At 39.9% G+C, this 12,416-nt stretch overlaps 1 protein-coding gene across 1 annotated transcript; it reads right to left on the bottom strand.

Annotated features, from left to right (window-relative positions):
- Positions 1 to 10,741: 10,741 nt before the first annotated feature.
- Positions 10,742 to 11,875, bottom strand: LOC104460410 (neuropeptide Y receptor type 4-like). The gene has a single exon (XM_010076776.1). It carries the CDS (start codon positions 11,873 to 11,875, stop codon positions 10,742 to 10,744), a length of 1,134 nt encoding a protein of 377 aa, XP_010075078.1.
- Between the last annotated feature and the right edge of the window lie 541 nt (positions 11,876 to 12,416).

The following is a 12,416-nucleotide window of genomic DNA, read 5'->3' as shown; positions in this document are numbered from 1 at the left end:
GCGATTGTAAATACTGCAGCAATTATTCTAAGAGCAGTCAAAATATTTCATCCACATTACATGCTGAATACCTTTTGCCTTATCATAACATTCATTGTCTGCATTGTCAGTATGGTGCAGAACTTTTTATTTTCTCCTCTGAAAGACTGTTTAGTTCTACTGGACATTGTTAAACAGATGTAGCATTTCACCGAATAGCTGGTTGTGTTTCAATTCTGGATAAAGTGGTTCCTGTAAATAAGGCTTGCAAAATGCTTTCTGCCTGAACAAAACTATGGGCCAGTTTTTATTACATGCTATTATTATAATTATAGGATCTTCTGCTTAATCAGGATGTTCTTAATTAGGGTAGCCATTTAATTGGGACATCTCCCAAGGAACCAATTTAGCTTAATGTTATTAGTACCATCTAATCAGGGCAGCTTAGGAAAAAATTTGCTTTTAAAAAATAAGACCCTAGCAGAGGAGAAGATAAGCTGATGTTTTGCTGTTCTGATGCAACCAGTCCATTCCCTAAAGGCTTGGATGGCAGCACTGCTGAAGCAGCTGCAGGGGTGATCTCCTTAAAGTAGAAGACAAGCACCATCCTTCTGTTGTAAAAGTACCAGACAATGAACTTCACTCCTACTGTTGGCTGCCATGTCCTTACATCAGAATACCCTGGCAAACGAGATCTGTGAACTTCATACTGTCTCAAGCAGGAAAAAATGTCTTTGACACATAAATGGCAAAGTGGAAAATACCACCATAATTTAATCATTAAGGTATTTTCAAGGATATTAAATAAAGTAACAAGTCTTAGAAGGAGAGTTGTTCAAACAGAGGTTCCCAGTGAAACTGTTCATCATTGAGCTTTTGTTTGCATTTTTTGTGGAAAAAAAACCCTGTTTGTTCTATCCTAGGTTTTGAAGTTAATGTCATTGCGGTTATACATTCAGCATTGCCCAATGAGATACTAACACCAAACAAAAGCTGCTGTTGTAAAGAAACATAGAATCATGCAAGTTAGGCCTAAATTTCAATAAGAAGTTCAAAGGCCCTACCTTCTGTGATCAAACTTAAGACTCCGTCTTGGCCTGGAGCTAGCATGATCCCAGATGGGCAACATGAGCCAGCAGCTGAACTAGGGCTGAATTTGCAATTTCAAATACTAGTGAGAAACTTGCAGTGAAAGAAAACAAAGTAGGGGACAGACTTCCAGTCGATGTAACTCAACTGGACATCCTGTCATAGTTGGTGCAGACACACTGGTCTTCATGTGGTGAAGATTGGGGCTTGAGACTGGGAGATGAAGCAGTGATGCATTTGCTTGTGCAAGGTGGAAGCACTGGAACAAGGGTGCCCAGAGATGTGGCATCTCCATCCATGGAGATACTCAAAACCCCTCTGGACATGGTCTTGGGTAACTTGCTTATGGTGATCCTGCTTGTGCTCAGGGGCTGGACAAGATGACCTCATGAGGTCTCTTCCAACCTAAGCTGCTCTTTGATTCTGTGAAGGTTCTGACCACACTCCCTTCAGTACTGGTAAAAGAACAATTCCAGAGACTGAGGGTTTAGTGAGGCACAATGTTGACTTTGGTGGAGCTGGCTTAAGAAATGCCAGTCCCTGATGTTCTCCCTCCTCTGCTTTTTCCCATGCTGCAAGGTCACTGTCTCTTTCTTTGTGGTGATATAACTATTTATAGGGACACAGCATTAACTGGATCATTGATAAGACAAGGTTAAAAATAACAAAGTCAAAGTTTTTTTGTTTTTTTTTTTTTAGAATGTTTACTTTTTTCAGTGTTATTTTTAAACGCATGTCAGTTCAGCTATCCAGTTCTCAGTTCTGTTCGGACATACTGTCCAAGCACATGGGATGATGAACAAGTCAATGCGGAGAACCCTAGGAAGAGACCAGCGTGATGTCTGGACCCACTATATTGTATAATTGCACATTGATTTACACTGTTGCTCACTGAAAGCAGGAATAGTTGTTACTTGATGTTAATTAATTAAAAAAACAGGCCTCTGTCTTCAGCTGACTATACCTGTTGGGTACTCTTCATATAGGGATAGGCAGAACATACAAAACCAGGTGTGCTTGCTTTAGGTGCAGTTGAGGAGGACTAACAGTTAACTAAATAAGAACGAAAATTCCATGAAAGTATATCCAGCAAGTTCTGCACAGGTACATGTTCCTCAGGGGCTGGATGGCTCATTAGTACTACAGAGCCTGCAAGAAGTGAACTCATTCAAACTAAGTTAATTATAAAACCTAGTGACTCCCCAGGAAGGGAAGTTGTTCTAGTTGTGTGACTGCCCATCCTTATTCAGGTCACCTTGTGCAGCCCCATCTCCTTTCAGTGCTCTTACTCCCTGAGTCTATTCTGGATTGAAGATGCTGGGGTTGCGTCTCTCAGATATTTGGGTACAGTTAAGATGGAAATGGCTTATTTATCAGCATGCTGGTGTAGGACTGGGTTCAACACCTGTTCAGCTCCGAACTCCCCGTGTGACTTCAGCATGTCATGGAGCTGTATTTATTTTTAGATTTAGATGGAGCTTAGGCACCTGTATTCCAAAGTGGGATCTTCAGAACTCTTCCCTAACCTTAGAGTTTTACGTTATGCCAGTTCCCTGGTCCACCTGAAATCCTGCTATGGTCATATCCTGCTGTGGTCCCCACTGGTGAGCCATTCATGTTCTCAGTCCCTGCTGCTGTCTGCAGAGCAGGTGCTGCCCAGCCTGTGCTTCCCCAAAGGCCTGCTCCATCAGATGTGTATCAGAAGCTAGGGCAAGGCAATACCCCTCCCTTACACTGCTGGGTAGCTGATGTATAGGCAGTGCATGTGAGACACTTCTTCCCTGCACAGCTTCTGCAGTTGCAGAGTTTGTATTTTTATCTACCTGTGTCTTCAGGGCTCTGAAAAAAGAAAGGTAAGGCGTAAACCCATTTAATGTGTTACTATATTTTGTTCCCAGGAGTTAATTATCTCCACATCATTGCTGTCTCATGTGTCAAAGAGCAGGTGCTCCGTGGCTGTGTGTCTGCAGCCCTGAATGTGTGTGTGCATCCCATGCATGTGCTTGTGGCATGTAGGAAAACACCAAGTGGTGTCCAAGACTGCATGCTCCTGCAGCTGGAAATTGGGTTCGCTGTAGCTGCCAACAATTTCTGCATACCTTGATGGCAGTGGGAGGCCTGGAACTTATTGTAGGAGATGCTGCTGGTAGTTATTCACAATTAATGCATGTTAACAGAGGATGCAACACAGAATTTCTTTCCTAACAGGGCAGTGATTTGTAAACCTCTATTAAAACACTTGACAGTGTTTTCCTGCATAGATATTATAAATGTTATTTTTTTAAAAAAGTTTGATAAAGAATGGATGTTCCTGGAACCTGGAACTACTTATTGGCTCTATACCTCTTTTTTAACTTGTATTTAGTAATAACAGGAAGTATTAAACATCATTTGCTCTTAGTACAAAATGGGAGAATGCCACTGATAAGCACACTTAAAATAAGCATCACGGTGGTCATTTTCATTCCCTAAATGTAGTAACAGACTATGAAGACAAAAGTGAATACAGCCAGTCCAAATGATGGCTGAATCATAGCAACGGCATCAATTGATTTGTTTCCAGGTCTAAAAAAACTAATAAGGGCTTTACATAATGTCCTAGATACAAGAGGATTAAGGTTAATGTCTTAAATCTGTCCCTTATGCTCAACTATTCTCTCCGCATACACAGACATCTGCTACTATCTCTGTCATGTGAATTCTACTTGTAAAAAGTGGTACTGAGTCAAGCTGATTGAAATTAAGGCATATTCCTTCTTATTATACTTAAGAGAAGCCATTAGTTGCTCTGTACTGCACCTAATCATACCATTTACTAACAGTCCGGTCACAATAGTGCATTCGTATGTGCTTTAGAGTGTTTATCATCATTGTCCTGTTTCTTTATGTTCTTTGTAGTGAAGCTAATGTGTTAACCTAAGAAGCACTGCATAGCAGGAAGTCTAAAACCAAGCTACTTCTATTCAAGTAAAGACATTTTTTGCTGCATTTAACCCGTTTGCAGAATGTGGGACTGTTTTCCATCCTTGTAAGTTGTTACTTGGAAATTGTCAAAATGAAAAAGTGTATTTTCTTAATGAATCATTTTAAAAAAGTATAGCGTACACTTTTTCCTTACAGCTTAACCTTTCCAAGTCTGGAATTTAATACACTCATTTTGCAGTGCAAAGTATTGACCGAATGCTGGATCATGGTTTTGTTTGCAAATATATTGCCTGTTGCTCTGAGTACAAGTAGAACAAGTCCTTCTGTTTCAGATAATTCCCTGCTTACTTCCCACAAATGGTAAGGTACTCCTTATTCGGGACTTCTCTGCCTGGCTGTCAGCAACTTGCCCTGACACAGAATGCAACTACACTGCCATGAAGCTTTCCTTTGCAATGCATGGGGAATATAGTCATCCTATTAAGAGCCATGTTTCATGGACTATTTCTGAGGGAGAGGAACTGTATTAGCAGTTTGGAGGTTTGACTGTAGATTCTTTGGTCTGCTAGTGAAGATCAGCTTGCTTGGTATGAGGCTGTGCATGCCTTGGTGCGTTGTGTCAGGTGAGACTTCTGTGGTGACTTGTGGAGGTGTGGGTTATTCTGAAAGGACACTACAATTTGCAACAGTGTAGCTGTATTTCTGATGAATGGGAGACAGGTGCACACCGAATATTAAATTGAACTAGTGTCATTAGGTGATTTAATCAGCTTTAAAAATCTTAAACCAAGGTGCGAGCCAGCTTCTGTTGTCTTTGGATCCTGTGAGCCTTCCCAAAACATAGGCCTGGGGTTGTATGCCCATTATGCTCCTGAAGCAGTCTGTGTCTTTGCTGTTACTGCAAACAAACTCTCTGCTTGACTGCATTAATTCCTGTGTGTTTAACATACATGCTGAGGAGATCAGAACTCCCAGTGTTTTTCAACTGTCTCTCTGCTGTGAATGCAGTGTGTTTCAGAAAGTGGTTACATTAGTCTTCAGGATGCCAGGAATTTCTCTATAATCTGTCTTGAAATGAAAGAAGCACTTGATACGTGCGATTATTTTTAGTGAATAAATTAGCCTATCAAGTAGACTAATCAATGTTCATTACCTTACTACAGGCATAGCATGGGATAAGCACATTCTACATGCAGTCACCCTGTAATAAAATGATATCAAGACAAATATTTATGAATAATGAAGTAGTATTTGCCCACTAGCTGCCAACAGGGAGGCTTTGTGTTCCTACAGTGTGGATAACGGACACAATAATTCATGAACTAAAATTTTTACATTAAAAGGACAGAAATTTTTACCTGGGATTTTAAGGACAAAACTTTGCCCTATTTTTAAGAGCTAAAGTGCAAGTTTCATGTTCTGGATGTCATCAAAAGTTTTGATTGATAAAACCTACCTTTCTACTGCTAAAGGTAGATTCTGTATTTGCAGTTGTTATACTCTACAAAAAACACTTATTCATATTATTATTACTGTGTCACTGTGTCTGACATAACCCATCGTATTTTGGCAATAGGTAGAAAAAATGTGCGGTGATACATTTCGTGTACCATGACTACATTTTTTTTTTTTTAGTATTATGGATGGTAATCTGTATTGCAGTTGCTATTGAACAAATATTTTCATATATCATATGGGATGAATACTATAGCAGTATTTAACTGAGCATTTTTGATAAATGGGTGGTAGGGTCTCATCAATTTATGTTCTAACAAAAATGTCTGGAATTCAATTTCATCCCAGATTTCCACTGTATGATGTCTGCATTGCTACTGAGTTTCATGTTTACTAAGTATTTATTGGAAGGACAACAAAACAGTTCTGACTAAGGCCTAATGAGCATTGTCTGGCAGGAAAAGGCATTATACAAAAGTATAAATCTCAGGCTTACTCTACTTATTACTTCCTGGGTTGAAAGAAGTGCCTTTGTAAAGCAAACTGAGAAAGTGAGCGAAGGTCATAAAAGCTGTGTGGATGTTGATGGCAATGAAGTATAAACCCAGATTAGCTGTGGTGCTAAGCATCAACAATTTCCTTTGAAATCAATACTGGCCTGAAAATCAGGCCAGTATTTAATGAATTAGAAATGTGAAGAGACTGGCCTGTAATGAAACATCAGGCAACCTTGTGAGAAGACACACAGGTCAAAGCAAGAAAGTCCCTTAAGAGGTCCTTAAGATGTTATGTCTTAATTCACAATAAGCTCTGTTAGACTGTCACACTTCATACGTGTGTATGCACAGCATTTGCAAATAGCAAACCTACAGTGCAGACCTTGACTGCTGTTATCATTACGAACCACTGATGGTGATTACATCACATTTATGCCATACAACAACATGCCAGGCAGGTAGCAGAGTGTCCTTGTATGTGTAAATGTAACAAACATAACCTGGTTATAGCACAACCTATGGTCATCTCTAGTACCTTGGTTTCCTTTCTGTTGAGGCAGATAACCCAGGTCAGAGAAATTTATCAACTCTTTTAACCCAGTCTAAGCATTTCTGAGGTTTAATAAAATTTTGATAAATGTTGCACATTGTTTTTCATCTCAGCAGTCTTGGTTACTTTCTGGTTGGGGTTCTGGTCAGGGTTCAGGATAGCATGCCATGTAGGACTCAGTTTCCTGTGCAATCTGGGAAGTCTGTGAAGATGAGCTGGGTCCTGCTATTGGAATATTCCAATGTCCCATGTTGAATTTTACTTAGCCTGCCTCTCCTCCTCAGTTGACTATGCTGTACCATTGTGTCCTTAGGAATGACACATCAAGCTGTTAATCCTTCATATATCAATGGCTCTTATCATACAGTATAACTTGTTTTCTCTTGATAAATGCTGGTTGAGGACTAAATCTTACGCACTTTATACCATAAATTCTATTACGCCATTTTACAGAACGAGGTACAGAGAAGTGAAGTAACACAGACAATATTATTTTATTTGTTATTATTAGACTCCCCTTAGGTGCCACTTATATCACAGCAATAAGTTGTTTTCTTGCTCTGAAAACCTTACTATCTTCTTACAACAACTCACAAAAGGCAGGACTACAAAAAGCCTAATAAAAAAACCATCAGGGTAAGGTCTTAGAATTGTATGAACTCATGAGCTGCGCAACTCCTGCATATTTCCACAATATTGCCAGTGTAACAACACTGTACACAATGAACACAAAAATGCTTGATCCTTCTTAGATATGAACCTTATTTATTATTTACAAATGGATAAGATCTATGTAAGCTATTCCTGTTCTGTTACCCTCTGCTGGGACCAGAGAGACATAGCCTCCCTTGGTTACCTCAGAGTGACAAATAAAATGGCTCTTTCAACCATGCAGGCATAATTGCATCCAGCCTTGTGCCTTTGCTTTCAAAGGGAACAGAGAACAGTTGCTGAAGCGTTTCTTTAAAGCTAGAAGTATAATATCCTCTACTGAATTTGTGCACTGCTGCATAAGCCTTGATGTCCCCACAGCATTAAGAAGTGGTGATAAAGGCACCTTTCCTTCTGTGGGTATTTGTGCCAGCAGGATGCCTAGTGCATAAATAAAGACAGGGCTTACACATGGCATAGATATTTAGTCCTTTAGAACCTAGATATATTTTTTTCTGTGTTTACACTAAAGTTTATTCAGTTACCTAGGGAATTTTAGAAGTTGAGAAACATGTACCTCAGGATGGTATGCGAGTAGATGGATAGCCAGAAGCTGGTTGGGTGTATGGGTGCTGTTTGGTGGCTTTTAGTGTTTAAATCCTTTAGTTTATCCAGTCCAAAGTCCGTTAGCAATAAACAGTACTCGACTCCAAACTCAAAATTTCCCTTAATCACTAGCGGAAGATGCATCTGTTTGTGACTGGGTTACTGTAATGTTGGATCTGCTTGCTTGACATATTTATTTGTGATCATGGATACAAATGGCCACATGAATTGCAGTTAGACAGAGTCAGACCCTGCTGATATTTCTACCCTTTGCAGGAAGAACTGGAACCTGATACACAATGCAAATGCATAGGTCAAGTGGCAGGTCTCTGACATGCTGTGAGTGTTCAATCAAGAAGTTTTCACTTAGAACCAGCGACAAATACATGTCCATAGAAGTACAAATTCTAAAGGTAATTCTGTTTCCATTTAGACACTGATGCTTGGAAAGTTGCATGCTTAAGATCATAAATCAGATAATCTATGTTTGTGTTTGGCAGAGTATTCTTACGATAGCTTGACACGCATCTTAGTTAATTAAATGTTGGAATTATAACAAGTGCAGGAAACAGACAAAATTACTCAAGACTAATTGGATTAAATTGATCCTAAATACAAAAGCACTGTAAAGTTTAAGCAGTATTTAAGCCCTCAAGTAATACAACAGAGTTTTGGTATAAACCAAGCTAATGAGAAAGAGTTACTGTATTTTGTACTACTCAGCATTGCACACTTGTATTAGCTCTGATTTCGTCTACAGTAGCAAATTTCAAGCTGCATATGAGATAAAATGAGAGTCCTCTTGTTCTGTATTTCTACTAGACTCAATGTCCAGTCTAGAAATTACCTTGCCTACAAACAAATCATGAGAGACAACTTCTTAACATACTGTGGCAAGTAAGAAAGAAAAGATGAAAGCAGAGGTCCATTTGAAAGAAGCAAAAATGTCTTGCCAGATAATTGAGGAAGATACAAAAGGTGATTGTATGTGAACTCTCTTACTAAGAGATACAGGTTCTGCCCAGAATCAGAAAGGTAGCTGCATCAAAATGGCTTCTGCCTTAAGACTCTGCGCACAAGAATTTAAGTCCGAACTTGAAGATTTGCCACCAATTTCTGTGCACCCAGCTCATGGCAAGGGATTAACTCCCATTTCTGCCAGCTGAGGATATGATCCCGTACTCATTGATAGCTCTTGCTACCTTGTAGCATAAGATTTTGCTCTTGTCCAGATATTCTGTCCAACACCCATATTGCCTGTCAGACCACAGGATGGGAAGAACTTTTTCCTCACCAAACCATTTACCAATTTCCCTAATCAGAGAGCTTCCAGCTAAGGGATTTCTAGGTGTCTGTGTAACTATTACATTGGAGAGCTCCAACTAAATGCAAACCCATTGACTACCATGAGTAACGACTGCTTATCATAGCATAATCCAGATTGGAAATTGCCTTGGGTGGTCACCTAGTCCAGCCTTCTGCTAAGGTTAGTTTAACAAGTCAGGACAGAATATGCTTCTATATTTCTCTAGCATTGACCTGGTTGGTCTCCTTTTTATACTTGCTGCCTTTTTTTTAATCCATTCTTCAGTACAGCTTTCTTGGGCCTACTTGCTTCTCGGTTTCTCAGTAGTCACTGAGCAATGTCTCTGGCTCAAGAGGTTAAAATGAGTTTACGGTTTTTAGATTTTGTGGACAAAGACTAAAAATACCACAGATGTGAAAAAGCATGACCCTCTCTTTAGTAGAGCAATTGACAACACTACCCTATTTACACTTATCTTGGTTTCAACCTGACCTGGATTCCTCTTGTGTATTTTCATTGACCTTCTACAGATTAGTTGGAATTTCAGCTCCACCTGTTGCTGATGCCAGTGAGTGGGACTGATATCTTACATCTGTATTTATTTTAACGGGAAACTGAAAGTCTCCATGCATACGCTTATTTCTTTGGGAGTGTACCCACTCTGAAAAGACATGGTTTCTACAAACATTTTTTTCATGTCCATTCTGACCTTCTGAATGATATACTTTACAATTAAAGTACCAAACAGCTACTGAAGCAGAAGTGACATCTTGTTACCAAGACCTCAAACAACTCCAGTAATCCATCCGCCTTGTATCATCATGGCATGCAGTTTTAGCATTGCTGAGTTTTGTAACTGACAGCAGCAGGAACTGCGAAGTCAACCAGACTTGTTTCCATGTAGATCTACAACTTTTTTTTCATTTGCTTAAAAATAGGGCTCAACATCTTCTCAATGTGTTCTAAGACTTTAATCCACTGAGTAACATTTTAATTTGCCACCATGCCTCGATAAGCAACTTCTTTACATACCAGGGTCTTCTTTACATACCAGAGTCACTGCTCTGTGTCCTGACTTGCAGAAGCAATGGCTGTTCCCAAGCCTATACGATGGAGACAGAAGTTTCACGCAAACATCCAGTTGTTTGGTGTGAACTAGATCTGCTGAAAGATTACTGTTACCTAATAGGCTCTGAGAGTGGGTAAAGCGCAAAAATTTACATATTTACATATCTCCATTCCACTTGTGTGTTAGCTGTGCATAAATACCTTACAAATACTGAAAAACTGAGAGAGTCTTCTCTAATGCAACTTTTGACAGCCTGCAGTGCTGAAACTGGAGGTTTGGGTTTCTACTGCAGCCGTGATAGAGATGTGAGCTTAGCTGATAAACCTCATGTCAGTCTATGTGCAGCCACAGCTTAGTTTCTGATCTGTTAGAGCAGCTGCATATAGATCAGCCCAGTCTCCTCAATGTCTGTACTGTCTCAATGACATGAACAGATTGTGTACCATAGGAGCTTATGTACACATTTACAATTTTCCTTTGCCTGTTCTTCCAAAAATCAGGCAGTAATGGGTTCCTTTTCACATCCCAGCTATGGCACCACCAGTTGCTTTTTATACCTCCAGGTAATAACTAGCGTGTGGTGTCAGTGCACCCTCTGAAACATTTTCTACTAGCTAGATAGAATTATGTCTGCAGTTCAACATCAGTGAGCCCTTAGAGATTTCAGTCTGCATGGTGGATAAAGGCAAATGATCGTATTCTTCTGTTGATGCAGTTACTGAATTATGCTGGCAGCTCAGAATCAGTGACTTCACTTCTTTTTTGAAGTTGCTGTTTAGGAAACCATAGATAACGGGGTTGACACAGGTGGAAGCCATAGCTACCAGGTGGCACAATGAGAAGATCAGATTGTGGTGGCAAGGCGAAATTATTTTGTAATTCCAGTCCACAATGGTGTTGAAAACATGCAGTGGTAGCCAGCAAACTGCAAAAGCAGCAACCATGGATGCTAACAAAATATTTATCCTTCTCAGCTGAACTGCTCGGTTGCTGTATTCACTCTTCTCAAACATGTCCTTCCTCTTCTGTAGACGTAAGTAGATACGCAGGTAGCAAAGTATAATGAAGAACAGTGGGATGCAATATTGCAAGAGCAGTAAAGTAGTAGTGTAGATAAGTCTGTGCTGCTCAGAAGGCCATGAGTCAATGCATATGACCTTGTCAGTGGAAAAATTCATGATGTGTGAGAGCTGCTCATATAAATCATTAGACAAGATAGATGTGGTCAAAAAGGGCAGGGACATGAGACATGCTAAAGTCCAAATTACTCCAATTCCTAGGTAGGCTTGGGAGATACTTGGCCTCCAGCCAGTTGGGTTTATGATGAGCTGGTGTCTTTCCAGAGCAATAAGGACAAGGGAAAGAATTGACACTGTTACAGATGTGCACTGAGTGAAAGAGGTCATTTTGCACATGACTTCCCCAAATATCCAGTAGTCCATCATGGTGTAAACAATTGTGAAAGGCAGACAGACAAGACACATAAACAAGTCTGAAATTATTAAATTGGAAATTAGGATGTTGGTGACGTTGGCCTTTTCCTTCTGCCTGGCGATGACAGCAATAAGACAGATGTTTCCCACAATGCCTAGAACTGTCTCCAAGCTGTAAGAGGTGGCTAGAAAGACAGTAAGGTCAGTGATGTTCCTGCACTGATTAGAAATGTGCAGGGGGAAGCTTCGATTTGAGCTCCAGTTCTTACTGTGCAGGAAAGGAAAACCATCATTAACAGCCCTTGTCTTATTCATCCTGAACCCCCAAATATTTATCCAAAAAGGTGATAGTCAAAGAGAATCTGAGTCTTCTGGAGCCAACCTAAAAAAGGTTTTGTCTGTTCTGTTTGGCTGTGGAAGATCTGGATATATCTGCAAAGGAAAGGAAAGAAGTTTGCTTAGTTATGCTACAAGAAATTAGTCAAAAGGGGGGTGGAAGGAGCAGTGAGACAGGGAAGCAAACACCAGGGATTGTGTATATTCTGCTGCTCTCTTTCATATAATTTATTAGATCATAAAATGGAACCCTTTGCTAAACTGTGGTACAGAAGTCTGTGCAACTCTATGAATGATGACCATGTTTAATTGTGTGCAATTCTGGTTTTACAAGGTTCTGATCCCAAACTGAGCAGAAGACACATTGTGGGGCTGCATTTACCTTCAGTTGACCTAAACATCAATGCAAAAAGTAAGCCCTCTTAGGCACATAAAGCCAACACTAAAATATCTTGCATGAATTAATCTGTGAAATGCATTTGTAACTGCAGTCAGAACTCACTTTTGCTTGAGACAATCA

Source organism: Pterocles gutturalis, unplaced genomic scaffold, assembly GCF_000699245.1.
Source record: "Pterocles gutturalis isolate BGI_N339 unplaced genomic scaffold, ASM69924v1 scaffold3558, whole genome shotgun sequence".
Lineage (NCBI taxonomy): Eukaryota > Metazoa > Chordata > Aves > Pterocliformes > Pteroclidae > Pterocles > Pterocles gutturalis.
This window is presented reverse-complemented; position numbering and strand designations above follow the sequence as displayed.